Source organism: Salvelinus namaycush, chromosome 16 (assembly GCF_016432855.1).
Source record: "Salvelinus namaycush isolate Seneca chromosome 16, SaNama_1.0, whole genome shotgun sequence".
Classification (NCBI taxonomy): Eukaryota; Metazoa; Chordata; class Actinopteri; order Salmoniformes; family Salmonidae; genus Salvelinus; species Salvelinus namaycush.
Genome location: NC_052322.1, coordinates 29220197 through 29242703, shown reverse-complemented (window position 1 = coordinate 29242703; position 22507 = coordinate 29220197). Strand labels below are relative to the sequence as shown.

At 41.2% G+C, this 22507-nt stretch overlaps 1 protein-coding gene across 1 annotated transcript in view; it reads left to right on the top strand.

Moving 5' to 3' along the window:
- The window catches only part of LOC120061615 (voltage-dependent L-type calcium channel subunit alpha-1D-like), a 111233-nt gene that overhangs the window by 72313 nt on the left and 16413 nt on the right, over positions 1-22507 (top strand). Inside the window, exons 11-33 of the mRNA XM_039011520.1 lie at positions 1055-1142; positions 1279-1305; positions 1663-1823; positions 2121-2346; positions 2584-2791; positions 3058-3178; positions 3510-3624; positions 3731-3788; positions 3981-4035; positions 4130-4274; positions 9708-9837; positions 10130-10189; positions 11636-11742; positions 11861-11948; positions 13572-13679; positions 13829-13881; positions 14017-14163; positions 14367-14568; positions 18130-18288; positions 18792-18902; positions 19106-19244; positions 20898-20947; positions 21469-21597. Of these exons, the coding sequence (XP_038867448.1) occupies positions 1055-1142; positions 1279-1305; positions 1663-1823; positions 2121-2346; positions 2584-2791; positions 3058-3178; positions 3510-3624; positions 3731-3788; positions 3981-4035; positions 4130-4274; positions 9708-9837; positions 10130-10189; positions 11636-11742; positions 11861-11948; positions 13572-13679; positions 13829-13881; positions 14017-14163; positions 14367-14568; positions 18130-18288; positions 18792-18902; positions 19106-19244; positions 20898-20947; positions 21469-21597 (2687 nt within the window). The remainder of the gene's footprint in view (positions 1-1054; positions 1143-1278; positions 1306-1662; positions 1824-2120; positions 2347-2583; positions 2792-3057; positions 3179-3509; positions 3625-3730; positions 3789-3980; positions 4036-4129; positions 4275-9707; positions 9838-10129; positions 10190-11635; positions 11743-11860; positions 11949-13571; positions 13680-13828; positions 13882-14016; positions 14164-14366; positions 14569-18129; positions 18289-18791; positions 18903-19105; positions 19245-20897; positions 20948-21468; positions 21598-22507) is intronic.

The following is a 22507-nucleotide window of genomic DNA, read 5'->3' as shown; positions in this document are numbered from 1 at the left end:
TGAATAAGGGATATATTGTCTGCAAATGTGAACACATTGATATGTTGATAATGGAAAGGGTATGCATATTTGTAAACAATCAAAATAGATAGATTGCCTTGTAGACATGCATTGTGGGGTCATTTTGAGTCATTCATTGCCATTTCTTTTATTTAGTTCATTTTTATAAGCCTTGTTTTTTTACTCCATTCCTGTGCACTGTGATTTGGATTTTTCCTTGAGATATTTTGTGGAGTATTTTTGACCTTGTACTTACTTATTCATAAGGTTTGTACAGCATCTGCACAGATCCACTACTAGTATAACGTTTCTAACCCTATCAGAAACCACACTATTGTTATCCCATTCACATACTAAACAGCATGGATGATATGTGCAGGTTCTGCAATCAGCCCTCTGTATTCTGACTGTCAATGATGGTCCTCAAAGAGCCCTATACTGAATGATGAGGATATGAAATCATGCCATCTTTACTAGATTTGAACTACCCAAAACACTCAACCATAAGTAGGATTGGGTTGGTTACTTTTTAAATGTAATCTGTTACAGTTACTAGATACCTGTCCAAAATTGTAATCAGTAATGTAACTTTTGGATTACTCAAACTCGGTAACGTAATCTGGTAACTTTCGGTTACTTTTGGATTACTTTCCCCTTAAAAGGCATTAGAGAGAGACAAAAAGGATCCATCAAACACATTTGACGTGTCATCCTAGTGGTCTCTGACTTGTGGTCAAACTTTTTTCAATGCTGAATTGAATGTCATTGAGAAAACAAAAAGGTGTCGTCATGTATTTTTTCACAAACATCCTTTCTGAATTTAAATGTAATCCAAGAAGTAATCATCTAGTTTTTCAAAAGTATCTGTAATCTGATTACAATATTTTTACTGGTAACGTAACCGATTACAGTTATAGTCTTTTTAAAATCAGATTACATGTACATGTAATCAGTTACTCCCCAAACCTGATCATAAGGGTTCTTTAGGTTGGAAAGTCAGAGCCATAGTTTGACTGGATCTCACCTTACGTCCTGTGTTTGTGTGATGTCACAGCAAGCAAGCCCGCCAGCGAGACAGAGTCTGTGAACACTGACAACCCCAATGGAGAGGACGATAAGGCTAACTGCTGTGGACCACTCTGGTGAGTCTGTCTGTCTCTGTATGTCTGTCAAGGTTCAAGGTTTCTTTCTACCTAAATAGACAATTGGCTTAAAAAGCTACTGTAATACGCCATTCATGCAAATGGATATTAACAATATGATTCTTCATTTCTTCAGTCAAAAAATGATAAAATCAAAGTACAGGTCAGTCGTCTGTCAATACTATGTGTCATTAGTTTGTTTGCATGGCCCTGATGCACATTGTGGAAATTCATCGTCACTCGCTTGTGTTTTTCCCCCACACACACTCTGTCCATCCTGATCAGTCACTGCACTCCTGCTCATGTCCTCTTCATCATCATCACATCTTCATCATCCTCACCATGTCTGCCTTTTGTTTATTCTGTGACCCTGACATTGTTTGAGATCTTCTGTCTAACATGCATGATTTCATTACAGTTCACAATTAACCTGTGCATTAAATCCTGTGATGATCAACCGGTATGTAACACAACTTCCTGATTCGAGTCAGATTGTGACATAATTTCTTCTCTCTTGAAGTCGGCGATGGCGTCGCTGGAACCGGTTCTGCCGCAGGAAGTGTCGTGTTGCCGTGAAGTCAGTGTCTTTCTATTGGCTGGTGATCATCCTGGTGTTTCTCAACACGCTCACCATCTCCTCAGAGCACTACAACCAGCCTAACTGGCTCACGGAAGTCCAGGGTGGGTAGCGGGTCAAAATGTTATTTCCCAATCACATAGTTTTAGTATAATGTGTACTATACAGTGTCCTTCTCAGAAACACACAGGATACATACTATGTTATCTTTCAACCTTACAATCTACAATGCCATTGTACTACAGTAGTGCCCTTGATAATCAGACAATACCTATGACTTACCCAGATACTGTATCTGCTGCATAGAGTAACCCTTCCTACCAGATCCCCATAGCAGTGATCTTTATAACTGGAAAATGTTGTACTGTAATGTCTACATGCTGATGTCCGCTACTCTCCAGATGTGGCCAACAAGGTTCTGCTGGCTCTGTTTACGTGTGAGATGCTGGTGAAGATGTATAGTCTGGGCCTCCAGGCCTACTTCGTGTCTCTGTTCAACCGCTTCGACTGCTTCGTGGTGTGTGGCGGCATCGTGGAGACCATCCTGGTGGAGCTGGCCATCATGTCTCCCCTGGGCATCTCTGTGTTCCGTTGTGTCCGTCTGCTACGCATCTTCAAGGTCACACGGTGAGACTGGGAGACTTCAGGAGAGGCTGGACATAGACTGACGTGGTGGAGGTGTAATTTTGGCAAAATGTTTACCTCTGATACATTCACGTCACATCTCTTTCTTTGCTCACTTGTTTTGATGTATCATATACTGTTGGAAGAATGTTTATCAGTCTCGGTATGTGTGCTTGCACGCTTCCGTATGGGTTGTTTGTGCATTCATCTTGTCCTTCTCTTTCTCTCTCTGCCCTGTAGCCACTGGGCATCTCTCAGTAACCTGGTGGCATCGCTGCTCAACTCCATGAAGTCCATCGCCTCCCTCCTGCTCCTGCTCTTCCTCTTCATCATCATCTTCTCTCTGTTGGGCATGCAGCTCTTCGGAGGCAAGTTCAACTTCGATGAGACGATAACTAAGAGGAGCACCTTCGACAACTTCCCCCAGGCACTACTCACAGTGTTTCAGGTAGGACAACTCTACCTGTTCCTGGCTTCTCTCACAATGATTATTGACATAATGAAAATGTGATGACTTTATAATGGCGTTGTAATAATGTTGTGATATGACGTTGTAATGACATTGTGATATGTTGTTGTAATAACATTGTGATATGACGTTGTGATAACATTGTGATGACTTGTAATAATGTAATAATAATATTGTAATAATGTCGTGATGGCGTTGTACTAACGTTGGGATGACGTTGTGTTACACTGTGTTGTGTGACTCAGATCCTGACAGGCGAGGATTGGAATGCTGTGATGTATGACGGCATCATGGCGTACGGTGGACCCTTCTCCTCAGGCATGGTCGTCTGCATCTACTTCATAATCCTCTTTGTCTGTGGAAACTGTATCCTGTTTTTAAAACATGTAGAACACATGGCTTCAGCTGCCCCTAGTCCTATAGCATTTAGATCAGTATTATCCACTGGTTCAAGAGAGACGCAATATGTGCAGGCTTTTGTTCCAGCCCAGCACTAACACATTTGACTCAGCTAGTCATGAGTAGCTTTTGATGAGTAGTTTCTTTGTTTGTTGAATCAAATATGTTAGTTCTGAGCTGGAACGATAGCCGGTACACATTGCTAGCCCACAGGACCAGGAGTGAAGAACAGTGCATTACACTCAAACGTTAGGTCAATGTTGTATCTCCGTTGCCCTTAAGTCCAGTTTGTAATCAGACATCCTGCTGAACGTCTTCTTGGCCATCGCCGTTGACAACCTGGCAGATGCAGAGAGCCTGAACACAGCCCAGAAGGAGGAAGAGGAGGAGAAGGAGAGGAAGAAAAGTGCCAGGTAACGTCAGCACTGTTTTACTGAAAGAGAGGATGGTCTGTATTTTTCTGTTGTTCTTCCTGACCTGTCGGGATGTTGTCTTGTGTTTGGGCTCTTTTTTTTCCAGAGATGACACTGATAAGATGGAGGAGCTGAAACCTGAGGGCCAGGATGGGGATCTCAAGGTAATCGGAGTAGCTTTTAGATTGGGGTTTTAGAAAGTCAGAGAAGAGCAATCCATAACCACACAGAGGCGCCATTAGACAAAAGATTTTGGAATGGTGGCCCACTTAGAATGATACAGTGAGTTAAAACCATATGGCATTCATAACAGTACTGATACACTGCTGATATGTCATTTGTGTCTTGGAATGTAGGTTCCACTGGAGGAGGAAGAGGAGAAGGAGCCGTATCCCACTCCAGACACTCCAGGTAACCTAATCTGTTCTGAGATCAGTGTCCTAGCTTTGTTGCCATAGCTTCCATGGCCTGGCACTGCCTTATCTCTGATCCTGGTTTTCCCCAGTTGGTGATGATGACAATGATAATGATAATCTGCCAGAGGTTCCAGTTGGGCCACGCCCTCAAAGGCTGTCAGACCTCAGCATCAAGGAGAAGACTCCGCCCATCCCTGAGGGCAGTGCATTCTTCATCTTCAGCAACACTAACCCGTAAGTATAGTGGCTTGCGAAAGTATTCACCCCCCTTGGCGTTTTTCCTATTTTGTTGCCTTACAACCTGGAATTAAAATTGATTTTTGGGGGGTTTGTATCATTTGATTTACACAACATGCCTACCACTTTGAAGATGCAAAATATTTTTTATGGTGAAACAAACAAGAAATGCGACAAAAAAACTGAAAACCTGAGCATGCGTAACTATTCACCCCCACAAAGTCAATACTTTGTAGAGCCACCTTTTTCAGCAATTACAGCTGCAAGTCTCTTGGGGTATGTCTCTATAAACTTGGCACATCTAGCCACTGGGATTTTTGCCTATTCTTCAAGGCAAAACTGCTCCAGCTCCTTCAAGTTGGATGGGTTCGCTGGTGTACAGCAATCTTTAAGTCATACCACAGATTCTCAATTGGATTGACGTCTTGGCTTTGACTAGGCCATTCCAAGACATTTTAAATGTTTCCCCTTAAACCACTCGAGTGTTGCTTTGGCAGTATGCTTAGGGTCATTGTCCTGCTGGAAGGTGAACCTTCCTCCCAGTCTCAAATCTCTGGAAGACTGAAACAGGTTTCCCTCAAGAATTTCCCTGTATTTAGCGGCATCCATCATTCCTTCAATTCTGACCAGTTTCCCAGTCCCTGCTGATGAAAACATCCCCACAGCATGATGCTGCCACCACCATGCTTCACTGTGGGGATGGTGTTCTCGGGGTGATGAGAGGTGTTGGGTTTGCGCCAGACATAGCGTTTTCCTTGATGGCCAAAAAGCTAAATTTTAGTCTCATCTGACCAGAGTACCTTCTTCCATATGTTTGGGGAGTCTTTTGGCAAATACCAAACGTGCTTATTTTGCTTATTTTTTTCTTTAAGCAATGGCTTTTTTCTGGCCACTCTTCCGTAAAGCCCAGCTCTGTGGTGTGTACGGCTTAAAGTGGTCCTATGGAGCTTTGCAGCTCCTTCAGGGTTATCTTTGGTCTCTTTGTTGCCTCTCTGATTAATGCCCTCCTTGCCTGGTCCGTGAGTTTTGGTGGGAGGCTCTTTCTTGGCAGGTTTGTTGTGGTGCCTTATTCTTTAAAATGTTTAATAATAGATTTAATGGTGCTCCGTGGGATGTTCAAAGCTTCATATATTTTTTTATAACCTAACCCTGATCTGTACTTCTCCACAACTTTGTCCCTGACCTGTTTGGAGAGCTCCTTGGTCTTCATGGTGTCGCTTGCTTAGTGGTGTTGCAGACTCTGGGGCCTTTCAGAACAGGTGAAGTTGGAAGTTTACATACACTTAGGTTGGAGTCATTAAAACTCGTTTTTCAACCACTCCCCAAATTTCTTGTTAACAAACTATAGTTTTGGCAACTCGGTTAGGACATCTACTTTGTGCATGACACAAGTACATTTTCTTACAATTGTTTACAGACACATTATTTCACTTATAATTCACTGTATCACAATTTCAGTGGGTCAGAAGTTTACATACACTAAGTTGACTGTATGGAAAATTCCAGAAAATGATGTCATGGCTCTAGAAGCTTCTGATAGGCTAATTGACATAATTTGCATCAATTGGAGGTGTACCTGTGGATGTATTTCAAGGCCTACCTTCAAACTCAGTGCTTCTTTGCTTGACATCATGGGAAAATTAAAAAAAATCAACCAAGACCTCAGAAAAAATTGTATACCTCCACAAGTCTGGTTCATCCTTGGGAGCAATTTCCAAACGCCTGAAGGTACCACGTTCATCCCTACAAACAATACTACACAAGTATAAACACCATGGGACGACGCAGCCGTCATACCGCTCAAGAAGGAGACGCGTTCTGTCTCATAGAGATGAACGTCCTTGGTGCGAAAAGTGCAAATCAATCCCAGAACAACAGCAAAGGACCTTGTGAAGATGCTGGAGGAAACGGGAACAAAAGTATCTATATCCACAGTAAAACGAGTTATCAACTATATCAACATAACCTGAAAGGCCACTTAGCAAGGAAGAAGCCGCTGCTCCAAAATCGCCATAAAAAAGCCAGACTACGGTTTGCAACTGCACATGGGGACAAAGATCGTACTTTTTGGAGAAATGTCCTCTGGTCTGATGAAACAAAAATAGAACTGTTTGGCTATAATGACCATCATTATGTTTGGAGGAAAAAGGGGGAGGCTTGCAAGCCAAAGTTCACCATCCCAACCATGAAGCACGGGGGTGGCAGCATCATGTTGTGGGGGTGCTTTGCTGCGGGAGGGACTGGTGCACTTCACAAAATAGATGGCATCATGAGAAGGAAAATTATGTGGATATATTGAAGCAACATCTCAAGACATCAGTCAGGAAGTTAAAGCTTGGTCGCAAATGGGTCTTCGAAATGGACAATGACCCCAAGCATACCTCCAAAGTTGTGGCAAAATGGCTTAAGGACAACAAAATCAAGGTATTGGAGTGGCCATCACAAAGCCCTGACCTCAATCCTATAGAAAATGTGTGGGCAGATCTGAAAAAGCATGTGCGAGCAAGGAGGCCTACAAACCTGACTCAGTTACACCAGCTCTGTCAGAAGGAATGGGCCAAAATTCACCCAACTTATTGTGGGAAGCTTGTGGAAGGCTACCCGAAATGTTTGACCCAAGTTAACCTGTCTAGCCCCTGCGTTCCGCTAGCGGAACTCCTCCCACATTCCACTGAAAAGGCAGAGCACGAAATTCCAAAAAGATTTTTTAGAAATATTTAACTTTCACACATTAACAAGTCCAATACGGCAAATGAAAGATACACATCAGCACGTATATTTATGTTAGCTCACCACCAAATACAAAGAAGGACAGACATTTTTCACAGCACAGGTAGCATGCACAAAGCCAACCTAACTAACCAAGAACCAACCAAACTAACCAAGAAACAACTTCATCAGATGACAGTCTTATAACATGTTACACAATAAATCTATGTTTTGTTCGAAAAATGTGCATATTTGAGGTATAAATCAGTTTTACATTGCAGCTACCATCAGAGCTACCGTCAAAAATAGCACCGAAGCAGCCAGAGCAATTATAGAGACCAACGTGTATTACCTAATTACTCATCATAAAACATTTCTTAAAAATACACAGCGTACAGCAATTGAAAGACACAGATCTTGCGAATCCAGACAATATTTCAGATGTTCTAAGTGTTTTACAGCGAAAACACAATATAACGTTATATTAGCTTAGCACAATAGCAAACATCACAATAGCTCACAATAGCATTGATTCAAGCCAAACATAGCCATTACGTATAAACCACCAAAAGATATTAATTTTTTCACTAACCTTCTCAGAATTCTTCAGATGACAGTCCTATAACATCATATTACACAATCCATATAGAGTTTGTTCGAAAATGTGCATATTTAGCGGCACAAATCGTGTTATACAATCAGAAAAGTAGCAAAGCTGCCAGGAAAATGGCAGGAGAAATCTTTGAAGAGGCGCCTAATCTAATCAGTAACTATTCCAAAACTTGACTAAAAAATACAGGTTGGACAGCAATTGAAAGACAAATTAGTTCTTAATGCAATCGCTGAATTACATTTTTAAAATTATCGTTACTGCGCAATACAGGCTGCGATAACGCAATGCTATACTGCAAGAAATGGCGTCTCATACATTTTACTTTTAACAACAGAACAATTAATTAAAAGCATAAAGACTGCTTACTATTAGCTGAGCTTCAATCAGAATCTTGGGCAAGGTGTCCTTTCTTCAAAACAATCGTCTTTTGGCTGAAAGATGTCCTCTTGTCCAGTCGAATTAGCCGCTAAACGTTAGCCACCCACTGGAGAGGTGCCCAACAAATGGAAGCGCATGGCATTGAAATCCCAGAAAATCGCAATAAACTGCTATAAACTGCTATAAGTCGGTTTAAATTAACTACCTTATGATGTCTTTAACACCTATAACGAATACAAACATGACTGGAGATATAGAAATACTAAAACGAAAGCGTTTGCAGGACGCCATTCTGATGTCTTCATGCGCCAAGCGCACTGTTGAAAAGAACGGTACTTCCGGTTCCACGTCTAATATAAGTTCCCAGATTGCGCAATCGACTCCATTCAAAGTCTCACCGCTTACTGACATCTAGAGGAAGGCGTATGCAGTGCATGTACCCTCATAGCTTGCATGGGGACTTATAAACTGATCTCAGAACAGGGACATGGATTTATGAAATCTCACTCCCTGACAGGAAAAGTGCTGCAGAAGGAGTTCTGTTTCACTCAGAGAAATAATTCAAACGGTTTTAGAAACTAGAGAGTGTTTTCTATCCAATAGTAATAATAATATGCATATTGTACGAGCAAGAATTGAGTATGAGGCCGTTTAAATTGTGAACGATTTTCCCCCAAAGTGTAAATAGCGCCCCCTATCATCAACAGGTTAAACAATTTAAAGGCAATGCTACCAAATACTAATTGAGTGTATGTGTAACGGTTCTCGTGGGCTGGACCAAGGTGTAGCGTTTAAAGTGTTCATGATTTCATCCAAAAAAACAAATCGAACAAAAACAACAAACAGGAGAACGAAAGCGAAACAGTTCTGTCTGGTGCAGACACAAAACAGAAAACAACTACCCACAAAACACAGGTGGGAAAAGGCTACCTAAGTATGGATCTCAATCAGAGACAACGATAGACAGCTGCCGCTGATTGAGAACCACACCCGGCCAAACACATAGAAATAGACAACATAGAACAGAAACATAGAATGCCCACCCCAACTCACGCCCTGACCAACCAAAATAGAGACATAAAAATGATCTCTAAGGTCAGGGCGTGACAGTATGTAAACTTCTGACCCACTGGGAATGTGATGAAAGAAATACAAGCTGAAATAAATCATTCTCTCTACTATTATTCTGACATTTCACATTCTTAAAATAAAGTTGTGATCCTAACTGACCTAAGACTTGGAATTTTTACTAGGATTAAATGTCAGGAATTGTGAAAATACTGAGTTTAAATGTATTTGGCTAAGGTGTATGTAAACTTCCGACTTGAACTGTATACTGAGATCATGTGACAGATCATGTGACTCTTAGAATGCACAGGTGGACTTTATTTAAGTAATTATGTGACTTCTGAAGGTAATTGGTTGCACCAGATCTTATTTACGGGCTTCATAGCAAAGGAGTGAATACATATACACCCACCACTTTTCAGTTCTACATTGCTTTACATTTTTTGAAACAAGTTCTTTTTTTCATTTCACTTCACCAATTTGGACTATTTTGTGTATGTCCATTACATAAAATCCAAATAAAAATCAATTTAAAATATAGGTTGTAATGCAACAAAATAGGAGAAACGCCAAGCATAGGTCTCAGTACTAAACATATGTTATAATGCACGCACAACCACGCACTCAAAAATAATGTGTGATTTCATGGCTTTTTTTCTCAGGGTTCGTGTGGCCTGCCACAAGCTGATCAACCACCACATCTTCACCAACCTCATCCTGGTCTTCATCATGCTGAGCTCTGTGTCTCTGGCTGCTGAGGACCCCATACGGAACTTCTCTGCACGCAACATCGTATGTTTACTGCAGCAGCCGTTTCTCTTACATAAAAATAACATTTGATAGCATCAAGATAATCTTTACTTCCATGAAAGTAATTTGACTGTAATTTTACAGTAATGACACTGTCATGATAATGTCTAATAGTGGTATGAAATATCTGTGTTAAAAAGAACTAAAAACCTCAAAACTATACTTAATTGGAGTAGTAATCAATTTAGGACTGTTGATGCATTCTGAAGTTGTTGATATCATGTCATGTGTTGATGCCTTGAACTCTGCTAAACTTTCACATTGCTTTTTGCAGATACTTGGTTATTTTGACTATGCTTTCACAGCAATCTTTACTGTTGAGATCCTATTGAAGGTAAATGCTCTCCCCCTGTGTGTGTGTGCTGTGCTCTAGTGCTTGTGTAGTAACGCTCAGACCTTCTCGTTGCTTTCCAGATCCTAGGCTATGCAGATTATGTCTTCACTAGTATATTTACCTTTGAGATCCTGTTGAAGGTAACCAGGTTTCTATGACAACCATAGTCTTGCTGCACTCCCCCGTCTACTGTATGTCGCCTGTTTTTAATTGGCGCCTGTTTTTTTCTGCTTGTCTGTCAGCAACCATCACGGCACCTCTTTTAACCACAAACCCATTTGGAGCCAAAAGAGGGGGAAATATGTATTTTTGTATGTTTTTGAGTGTAGCATGGATCACTCCAGTAGCATGAATCACTGCCTTGTTATTGTGTCCAGTTTTAACTGCACCCTGTAAAGATGAGGGTTCATTGTAGGTCACCTCTTTGTGAACCTTACCTTGGTCTGTTTGTACTTTAGCCAACAACTCCTTTGTCATTGTCAGTTTGGCTTATGCTAAAGCACAAACAGACCTGGCAACCAGGTTAGGAGATCCTTGACATGCTTCCCAGACCCAATTCTCTTCTGCTGTTCAGCCCCCAGCTGTGTGTTCTCTTTGCTTCATGTGAGGGCTCACATCTGCATCAATTTCTATCGGTCATACGCTTGTTTTGATATGATTGTTTTGAGTACTTCCACAGAGTATACATGAAACCATGACACACATGAATGACTCTGAAGCAATTAGACTCTAATTGACTCTGAAGCAATTAGACTTGAATGCAACCTCCCCCCTCTCTGGTTTGGGAGGCTTTCATACACTTCTGTACCTCTCCACTGATGCAAATCCCATGTTTTGTGTTTTAAGCCTGGGCTTAAATATGCAAATGACAGAACCAATAGATTACCTGTAGATTCAAGGAAAATGGGTTGAGCTTTGTTCTAATCTTTACAGGAAATGAATAGCATATCTCTGAAATAATGTTTTATTTTTTGTTGTGTTCGTTGGTTGCTGTAAAAACCTGTTTTTGTTGCATTGAAATACCCTTCATGTCTCATTGAGCAGAATGTGTAGGAGTTTGAGTAAGATTAGAAGGAACTAGATCTGTATCAGTGTGTGTAGGTGTGTTTGTCTGCCCACTGAGAAAGAGCTTGTGTCAACAGATGTAGAATCTTAGCTTGATCATCCTGTTGCAGGAGAACTTTCCTGCAATGCAGGACATTTAAAACTTGTAGTCTATTTGAGGTTTAAAATGAATCAAACCCCACAAAAATGTCCATTAATTATAATCCACATAATAATTCACATTTCCTGTTATTATTTTCCTGCTGTAGCAAACTGGCTCAAATTAAGATCCTACATGTCTAGCTCATCTACAGTTGTAGCTGAACCTGTTGTGTGTCTGGTTATGAGATGGCCTAGTGTATAGTGCAGTATATCTGATGCCGGTCTCCCTGTGCTCTCCAGATGACAGCTTTTGGGGCTTTCCTCCATAAAGGAGCCTTCTGCAGGAACTACTTCAACCTGCTGGACCTACTGGTGGTTGGAGTCTCTCTGGTGTCCTTTGGCATTCAGTACGTAAAAATGAATCAATTGGTTGATTGATCGATTGATCGATCCTTCAAGCAAGAAATAAATAAATCATTCAATCAGTCAGCGATGTGGCCATAACTGTCTGTGTTTGGTGTTCAGGTCATCTGCCATCTCTGTGGTGAAGATCTTGCGTGTGTTGAGGGTGTTGCGACCCCTGAGGGCCATCAACAGAGCCAAGGGCCTCAAGGTGAGACGGGGGGCCAGTGGGCCACAGTGTAACAACTGTTTAACAACACACCCTCAAGATAACCTTTAACGAGTCACCAACCCGGATCCGGGATCACCCCCCACTCCCCCCCCACTGAGTAGCATAGCTAGCATAGCGTCACAAGTAAATTGTAGCATCTAAATATCATTAAATCACAAGTCCAAGACACCAGATGAAAGATACAGATCTTGTGAATAAAGCCACCATTTCAGATTTTTAAAATGTTTTACAGGGAAGACACAATATGTAAATCTATTAGCTAACCACGTTAGCATAAGACACAATTTTTTTACTCCAACAGTTTTTTCCTGCGTCAGTAGCTATCACTAATTCGACTAAATAAAAATATATATAGCCACTAACCAAGAAACAACTTCATAAGATGACAGTCTGATAACATATTTATGGTATAGCATAGTTTTTTTTTGAAAAATGTGCATTTTTCAGGTATAAATCACAGTTCTACATTGCAGCTGCAATCTGAAATAGTGCCGACGCAGCCAGAACAATTACAGAGACCAACGTCATATAACTAATTACTTATCTTAAAACATTTCAGAAAAATACACAGCGTACAGATATTGAAAGCCCAACATCTGGTGAATCCAAACAATATTTCAGATTTATTAAATGTTTTATAGCGAAAACAAAATGTAGCGCTAAATTAGCATAGCCACGCCAGCCAGAACCAGCTGGGCGCCCACGACCAGTTCACATGCACGACAGATATATGAAATAACATCGTAAATTGGGTCTTACTATTGCTGATCTTTCATCAGAATGTTGATCAAGGTGTCCTTAGTCCTGATGAGTCGTTCAATCCATTCATAATGGCAACTTTCCCTCTTCATTTAGCATAGGTACTGGTCGACTGGCACGGATCTGTCCAAAGTAAAAAAAGTCACAGAACGGAACACGGCAAAACTCCCGAAAAAATTCAAATAATCTGATTAAACTATATTGAAAAAACATACATTAAGATGATATGGTCACATGTATCAAACAAACTTCGAGACGGAGATAGTTTTCATCCGTAACGGCAGCAAAACAGTAGACAATCGCACCTCCAAATAGCGCGATTCAGAGAACCGGAAGTTGTCGGTCACGCCAAAGAAATAGGTCTTATTTCACGTCAGTACAAGATAAACAAAAAATTTCTCCTCTGACGTCCTCTTGACACCCAGAGGAAGACGAATGAAGTGTGTTTCGGGTCATAGGTGGCGTGACCATATATAGGCAGAGCGTTGAAGCGAGCATACACATCTTGCATTCTTCTTCTTGGTCAGGGAAAGTGCTGTCAAATGACTTCTGTTTCACTCAGAGACAAAATTGAAACGGTTTTAGAAACTAGAGATTGTTTTCTATCCAATGGTATTAATTATATGCATATAGTAAGAGCAATAATTGAATAAGAGGCAGTTTAATCTGTAGAGCAAATTATGCTAATGCGAAAACAGCACCCCCTGTATTCTCAAGAAGATAACTGACTACTGAAGTCGCCTGTTTGTAAATCATCAGGCTAAGGGTACAGGGTCCAATAAGGTCATTCATCCCTGACCTTTTCTCTCTTGTCTCCTCTGTTTTTGACCCTTGACCCTGCAGCATGTGGTCCAGTGTGTATTTGTGGCCATCAGGACCATTGGCAACATCATGATCGTCACCACGCTGTTACAGTTCATGTTCGCCTGCATAGGAGTGCAGCTATTCAAGGTGCCTACCGCCACTACAGTGTTAACACTCATAAAGTATTGTCTGTAGTCTATGCATGATGCAGTAGTTATATGTGTGGTTATGTGTGTGGTTATGTGTGTGTAATATATGTGACAGAAGGGCAGCTGTTAAACGTTCTGTTCTCTCAGGGCAAGTTCTATCGCTGCACAGACGAGGCCAAGTCCAGCCCAGAGGAATGCAAGTGAGTTTGATTGCTCTTTGTTCAAACATAAGGACTGGAGTTCTGAGACCCAGATATGTGTCTGTGTCTGTTTGGAAATACGGATGATTATGTAGATACATGGATTTAGATGTATAACTCCTCTCTCTCTTGTAGAGGCACATACATCCTGTATAAGGATGGAGACACAGCGTTGCCTGCAGTTAGGGAGAGGATCTGGTACAACAGTGACTTCAACTTTGACAACGTCCTCATGGCCATGATGGCTCTGTTCACCGTCTCTACATTTGAAGGCTGGCCTGCGTAAGAGCCTCTCACAGATGCACGCATGCGCACACACACACACACACACACACACACACAAACACTCATGCACGTGCACACACACACACACACACAGCAAATGCACACGTGAATATGCACACTTCCACGTATGCATATCCAGACAGACATACATTTTGACGAACCACCTCACTGATTAGTGTGTGTTTGTTTCTGTGTCTCAGTCTGCTCTACAAGGCCATCGACTCCAACAGAGAGAATATGGGTCCCATCTACAACTACCGCGTGGAGATCTCCATCTTCTTCATCATCTACATCATCATCATCGCCTTCTTCATGATGAACATCTTTGTCGGTTTCGTCATCGTCACCTTCCAGGAGCAGGGAGAGAAAGAGTACAAGAACTGTGAGCTGGACAAGAACCAGGTAACAACCTAGTTAGTGTTAGTGTGTGTGTGCGTGAATGCGTGTATGTGTGTTGTGTGTTGTGTGTATGTGAACATAAATATGTACAGTACTGTGCAAAAGTTTTAGGCAGGTGTGAAAAAATGCTTTAACCTCTACTTCCTCAGAAACCCGGGTCCGGGAGCACCCCCACCAGTAAAAAAGCTGACTAGCATAGGCTAGCATAGCGTCACAAGTAAATAGTAGCATCTAAATATCATTAAATCACAAGTCCAAGACACCAGATGAAAGATACACATCTTGGTAATCAAGCCATCATTTCTGATTTTTAAAATGTTTTACAGGGAAGACACAATATGTAAATCTATTAGCTAACCACGTTAGCAAAAGACACCAGTTTTTTTACTCCACCAGTTTTTTACTCCATCAGTAGCTTTCACAAATTCGACCAAATAAAGATATAAATAGCCACTAACCAAGAAACAAATTCATCAGATGACAGTCTGATAACATATTTATTGTATAGCATATGTTTTGTTAGAAAAATGTGCATATTTCAGGTATAAATCATAGTTTACCATTGCAGCCACCATCACAACTCGACTAGAATAACTACAGAGAGCAACGTGTATTACCTAATTACTCATCATAAAACATTTCTTAAAAATACACAGCGTACAGCAATTGAAAGACACAGATCTTGTGAATCCAGACAATATTTCAGATTTTCTAAGTGTTTTACAGCGAAAACACAATATAGCGTTATATTAGCTTAGCACAGTAGCAAACCAAACAACAGCATTGATTCCAGCCAAACATAGCGATAACGTATTCACCACCAAAATATATTAATTTTCACTAACCTTCTCAGAATTCTTCAGATGACAGTCCTATAACATCATATTACACAATGCATATAGAGTTTGTTCGAAAATGTGCATATTTAGCGGCACAAATCGTGCTTATACAATGAAAATAGTGTCCAAATACTCAAGCAATCTGTCCGGCGCCATCTTGGAAAGACACCTATTCTTATCGAAAACTATTCATAAACTTGACTAAAAAAATACAGGTTGGACAGCAATTGAAAGACAAATTAGTTCTTAATGCAATTGCTGAATTACATTTTTAAAATTAACGTTACTGTGCAATACAGGGTGCAATACAGGGTGCGATAACGCAAGGCTACACGGCAAATAATGGCGTCTTATGCATTTTACTTTTTCAACAGAACAACGAATTATCAGCATAAATAGTTCTTACTATTAGCTGAACTCCCATCAGAATCTTGGGAAATTTGTCCTTTGGCCAAAAGAATCGTTGCTGGGTTGGAGAATGTTTTCTTCCACGTTGCAATTAGCAGTACACAATGGCATGCGAGAGAGAGATACCCAACTCAATACAACGGCAGAAAATGAAATGCCCGAAAATCGCAATATACTGACATAAACTGATATAAATCGGTTTAAAATAACAAGATTATGATGTCTTTAAAGCCTATATCGAATAAAAACAGCCGGATATATCTAGGAGCTAAAACCAGAGCTTCTAAAACGACATGCCAAGACCCTCTCTGCGTCAGCGCGAAGATCCAAAAGGGTGGACACATCGATTCCAATCAATTTATAGACTTTCGGCTCTGCGTAGAGACTCCATTTCAAGGCCCTCTATTCGCTGACACCCAGGGGAAGGCGTATGCAGTGCATCTCAACCAATAGAAGACAGGCAAAGTTATACACAGGTCTGGGAACAGGTTTGGAAAAATCTGCATTCTCAACTCCACATAGGGAAATTGCTCTAAGTCGAGTTCTGTTTCACTTACAGACATAATTCAAACGGTTTTAGAAACTAGAGAGTGTTTTTTATCCAATAGTAATAATAATATGCATATTGTACGAGCAAGAATTGAGTACGAGGCAGTTTAATTTGGGAACACAAAGAAAAAAATAGTGCTAACAGCTCCCCCTATTGACAAGAAGTTTTAAGTAAGAATGCTTTCAAAAATAGACATGTTAATAGATTATATTTATAAATTAACTAAATGCAAAGTGAGTGAACTGAAGCTAAATCTAAGTCAAATCTATATTTCGGTGTGACCACCCTTTGCCTTCAAAACAGCATCAATTCTTCTAGGTGCACTTGTACAAAGTCAGGGATTTTGTAGGCATATAGTCAGGTGTATGATTTAACAGTTATACCAAACAGGTGCTAATGATCATCAATTCAATATGTAGGTTGAAACACAATCATTAACTCCGACGTGGGAACAAGGCCAAGCGACTCAACTATGCACCAAAACACAGGAACTGGGGTGCAGAAACATGGCAGCAGGTACTCTGGACTGAAATATTTGTCTGTAGCAGAAGGCAGTTTGTTCGCCGAAGGGCTGGAGAGCAGTACACAAATTAGTGTCTGCAGGCAACAGTGGAGCATTGTGGAGGTTCCTTGCAAGTTTGGGACTCCATTTCTGCAAATGGAGTTGGTGATTTGGACGGAATTAATGGCATCCTCAATGCTGAGAAGTACAGGCATATTGTCACGTTCCTGACCTGTTTTCCGTTGTTTTTGAACTTTGTTTAGTTGGTCAGGACGTGAGCTGGGTGGGTAGTCTATGTTATGTGTTTCTATGTTGGGTTAAATGTGTTGCCTGATATGGTTCTCAATTAGGGGCAGGTGTTTGACGTTTCCTCTGATTGAGAACCATATTAAGGTAGGCTGTTCTCACTGTTTGTTTGTGGGTGATTGTTCCTGTGTCTGTGTCTGTTTGCACCACACGGGACTGTTTCGTTTGTTCGTTCGTTTGGCTAGTCTTTCCTGTTCGTGCGTTCTTCGTGTCTATGTAAGTTCTCAAGTTCAGGTCTGTCTACGTCGTTTTGTTGTTTTGTTTCTATTCAAGTGTTCTTCATATGTTCGTCTTTGCTTTAATAAATATTCATTATGTCTACATACCTCGCTACGTGTTGGTCCGATCCATGCTCCTCCTCGTCCGAGGAGGAGGAATATGACGAACGTTACACATATACTTATCCATCATGCAATACCATCAGGGAGGCATCTGATTGGCCCCAAATCTATTCTGCAGCATGACAACGACCCCAAACATACAGCGAAAGTCATTAGGAACTATCTTCAGCGTAAAGAAGAACAAGGAGTCCTAGAAGTGATGGTATGGCCCCCACAGAGCCCTGACCTCAACATCATTGAGTCTGTCTGGGATTACATGAAGAGAAAGAAGCACCTGAGGCTGACTAAATCCACAGAAGAACTGTGGTTAGTTCTCCAAGATGTTTGGGCCAACCTACCTGCCGAATTCCTTCAAAAACTGTGTCCAAGTGTACCTGGAAGAATTGATGCTGTTTTGAAGGCAAATGGTAGTCACACCAAATATTGATTTGATGTAGATTTTTCTTCGTTTCACTCACTTTGCATTTAGTTAATTGATAAATATAAACTATCAACATGTCTATTTTTGAAAGCATTCTTACTTTACAGCATTTTTTCACACCTGCATAAAACTTTTTCAAAGCACTGTATGTGTGTGTATTTCAGTGTATTACTGTGTGTTTTATCTCCCCTCTCTAGCGTCAGTGTGTGGAGTATGCTCTGAAGGCTCGTCCACTGAGAAGGTACATCCCTAAGAACCCCTACCAGTATAAGTTCTGGTATGTGGTCAACTCCACAGGCTTTGAGTACGTCATGTTCGTCCTCATCATCCTCAACACACTGTGTCTGGCCATCCAGGTGAGTCCCTTTCCTGCCATACATTTATAGTCCTATCTCTGTCTCTCTCTATGTCTCTATATCCGGGTCTCTCTCTGTCTCTCTCTGTGTCTCTGTATCCTGGTCTCTCTCTGTCTCTCTCTGTGTCTCTGTATCCTGGTCTCTCTCTGTCTCTCTCTGTGTCTCTGTATCCTGGTCTCTCTCTGTCTCTCTCTGTGTCTCTGTATTCTGGTCTCTCTCTGTGTCTCTGTATCCTGGTCTATCTCTGTCTCTCTCTGTGTCTCTGTATCCGGGTCTATCTCTGTCTCTCTCTGTGTCTCTATATCCAAGTCTATCTCTCTGTCCCGCTATGCCTCTCTGTCTCTCTGTTCTGCATTTCGTAAACTGTATATTTATTTTTCTGTCTATCTCCTCATCCTTCTTTCTGTTCTTCTTATTCCCCGTATCTTCCCCCTTTCTCTTTCTCCTACCCTCTCTCTCCCTCTTCTCTCTCCATCTCTCTCCCACTCTCTCCATTTCCTCAGCACTATGGCCAGTCTCACCTGTTCAACTATGCCATGGACATCCTCAACATGGTCTTCACTGGCGTCTTCACTGTGGAGATGATCTTTAAACTCATCGCCTTCAAACCCAGGGTGAGTCAGTCTGTCTGCCTGCCTCTCAACTCGCACCATAGACCAGTTATCTCACCCCCTCACCCCACTCCCTCTACCAAGTATCTTCCCCTGCAATATTACCTTAACCATCCCTCCTCACCCTTTCCCTCCCTACTTCTTACTCTCCACTGACCCCCCCCCCCCCCACACACCCATGCTGGGCTCCGTACCCTGGCCTGTAGGGGTATTTTGGGGATGCCTGGAACGTCTTCGATGCTCTGGTGGTGATCGGCAGCGTAGTAGACATCATTCTCACTCAGGTAGAGTATTATAGTAGACCTGCCCTCATCCCTGCCTCCAATCTTCATCCCTTGCTTTCTTATTTCCTTCCCTCACCTTTTTCTAGACTCACTCAAACCCCTCTCTGGTCCTAAAGCCAGTCTGTTGGCTGCTTGTCCTACTGTGGGACCTCTGTCAGGGCTGGCCACCATAGGTATGATGCATTACCTATGCTGGACTGGTATTGGGTCTAGGTCTATGGTGGCCAGTTACTCAGCACTGTGTAGGCACTGTATCAGTGAGAGACTTATAACACCTTATACAGTAGAGGGTTGTAGAGGGTTCATAGCAGATCATAGTCAGAACTTCATTCACTGTTTCATATGTAAAGTTGGGCTACTTAGAGGCATGCATAAATTTTGTATTCTCCCAGACACAGTGCCACTCAGACTCTTTTTTTCTATTTCCTGCTGTATATTTTCATGTTTTGTCTGTATTTTCACATCTCTCTCTATCCTTCTCTTTCTCTTTTTCTGTCTCTGTTCTCTCTCTGTTCTCTCCCGTCTCTTTGTGTCCTTGGGCTGGCGCTTACAGCACTATTTCGCCGATGCATGGAACACATTTGATGCCTTAATTGTTGTTGGTAGCGTCGTTGACATTGCAATCACAGAGATCAATGTAAGTAGCCATCTTCATGCTCCTTGTTCTGTAGCACTATCAGAGGGAATGCATTACAATTACATCAGGGTTACATTCAAGATCCCAACATGTTTTCATGTCCCAAACATGTTCATTAACTATGCTAGCTAGAGCAATAGCTTTCCAAGGAGCTATCTAGCTGTTAAGTAGCGTCCACCGGGTTGGAGTAATGTTGTAATCTTGAATGCAACCCAGTGAGCCTTGGAGATCAAATGGCATGTGACATCTATATAAATATGATGACAACTGAGTCAGATCTTTACCAGATTTGTATGATTTTCTAATGATAGGACAGTTTCAAAACACTCCCAGGGTTATTGCAAGGCCTTCCTCCAATATGCTGTCTAGATTAGTGATCCCATGCTTGGTGCTGTTCTGTGACTTTGTGCCATCATGAAGTTTGTGTGCCTCTGCTTTTTCCCTTTTTTGGAATTACAAATCTTAACACACATATGGACTTACACACATATACATGCAGAGATTGTCTCACTACGTGGTATATTTCAAGTTTACTACATGAAACAATATACATAGTTATTTGATATCAATTAAACCAAGTTTGTCTTTCTGGGATCTCCTTATTTTCTGGTGCTGATCAAAGTTGTACTGCATTATATTGGTGTTTTCTTTCTTCACATGTGTACGATTGTATGTCATGTTTGATGTACTGAATGTACTACTGTGTGTGGTAATCAGTACTAAGCTACTGCGGTCGTGCTTTGCATAAGAGGCAGATGATGTTTTGTCTTCAGTGTCAATACGGTTGCTTATGTAACACGTCTGTTATGGTTGTTCTCTGATTCCTTTTGTTGAAGACGTTTCAATAATGCCGTGGATGGTTGATTGAATCAACAATAAAGAAATGTAATGACATTCTCAACTAGTTGTTAGATAAGTAATTATGTCAATAACTATGTCAATGTCTAATTGCTGACTTCAATGATATGAGGGACAAAGAAGTGAAGATGTTAGTGGTTAACCCAGACCTTTGGTTTCAAGGCCATCCCAGTGGTGAAGGTGATTGTGGACCCAGGGGTAAGAAGCCCCTTCCAGTACCCCACTCTTCCTCATCGTCATCGTCATCTCCGCACAGAGCTGTTTATGTTGTTCGCATGAAATATCCTGTTCTGAACCATATACTGTGTTGAGGTTTTGTCTTGCCTGTTTTGTGGGCTGGTTCCAAGGACAAGATCAGTTCTGGTTTGGGATCTGGCGCGTGTTGAGCATCATCTCATTATCAATCTTTTTTGTGTTGTTTTGTTCATGTTTGACCTGGATCATACTGCAGATGTTGTGGGTTTGTCCAGGTTTGCTTGTGTCTGGACATTCTGGAGATGGGAGTGGAGTGTCTCTGTATGACTCCTAGGAGTGGGGACACTTGTCTTGTGTAGCTACTGTATGTGTGTGGGACGTGTCTGCATCGCATTCACACAAGTTAAGGACTGTTGCATGTTCCTCTACCTGAATGTGTACACACATGCACAGAGGTGGTTGAACACACGTGCACGTACGTACACATGCACACACTGCGTGTTGATCTCTGGCCTGCTCCTAGCTGTGTGTTAAAGTAGCACTGTGGGTGTTCCACCTCTCTCTCTCTCTCTCTCTCTCTCCCTCTCTCTCTCAGAACACTGAGGACAGCGCTCGCATCTCCATCACATTCTTCCGTCTGTTTCGAGTCATGCGATTGGTCAAGCTGCTCAGCAGAGGGGAGGGCATCCGAACGCTCCTGTGGACCTTCATTAAGTCCTTCCAGGTGAGAGAAGAAATGCTCAGGTATAGGGTTGCCAAACTACCGGTAATTTACCAAAGTTACCAGAATCTTCGGTAATGTTGGTTATTAACAGGTCATTTATGATAATTTTGGTAATTTATACTTGAATAACTTAATTTTTATATATATATATATATATATATATATATATATATATATATATATATATATTCATACAGTATTATTTTTTTTATATCTGTGTCATTTTGTCCATGCGTTTCTAGTAGATAGACCATATGGTTCAAGAGAAAATTGCCTAATTAATGAAAAAAGCATCTAACCAACCTTATTATTTCCAATAAACTCTGCCAACTATTAACTTTTTTCACAACTGCCACCATTTTGACGCCAAAACATTTACAACCAAGACATTGATATAATAAAATACATTTAAGTGTGTAAAAATATATGTCATCGAGTGTATAAGAGGCGAAGTCAGGTGCAGGAGAGTAGAGGGATGTAAACAGGCACACTTTTATTTTAGTTCCAAAACGAGAGCACTACATAAATCAAACGCGCTCAAAACACGGAACATAACAAAAGTAAAGCGCGTAATAAAACACCACAATAACATGAAACAATTACACACAAACATGATGGGAAACAGAGGAAAGTAATACAAGTAGATTGATTGGGGAAAAGAAAACCAGGTGTGTATGGAAACAAGACAAGACAAATGGACATATGAAAAATGGAGCGGTGATGGCTAGAAAGCCGGTGACGTCGATCGCCGAACGCCGCCTGAACAAGGAGAGGGGCCGACTTCGGCGGAAGTCGTGACAATATATATATATATAAAGGCTATTTCATGCTGAAACCCTCATATTATACACCAATGGTATTCACTAAGTTGATGGTTTATATTTAGGATAATGTTTTGATTCATGAGCTG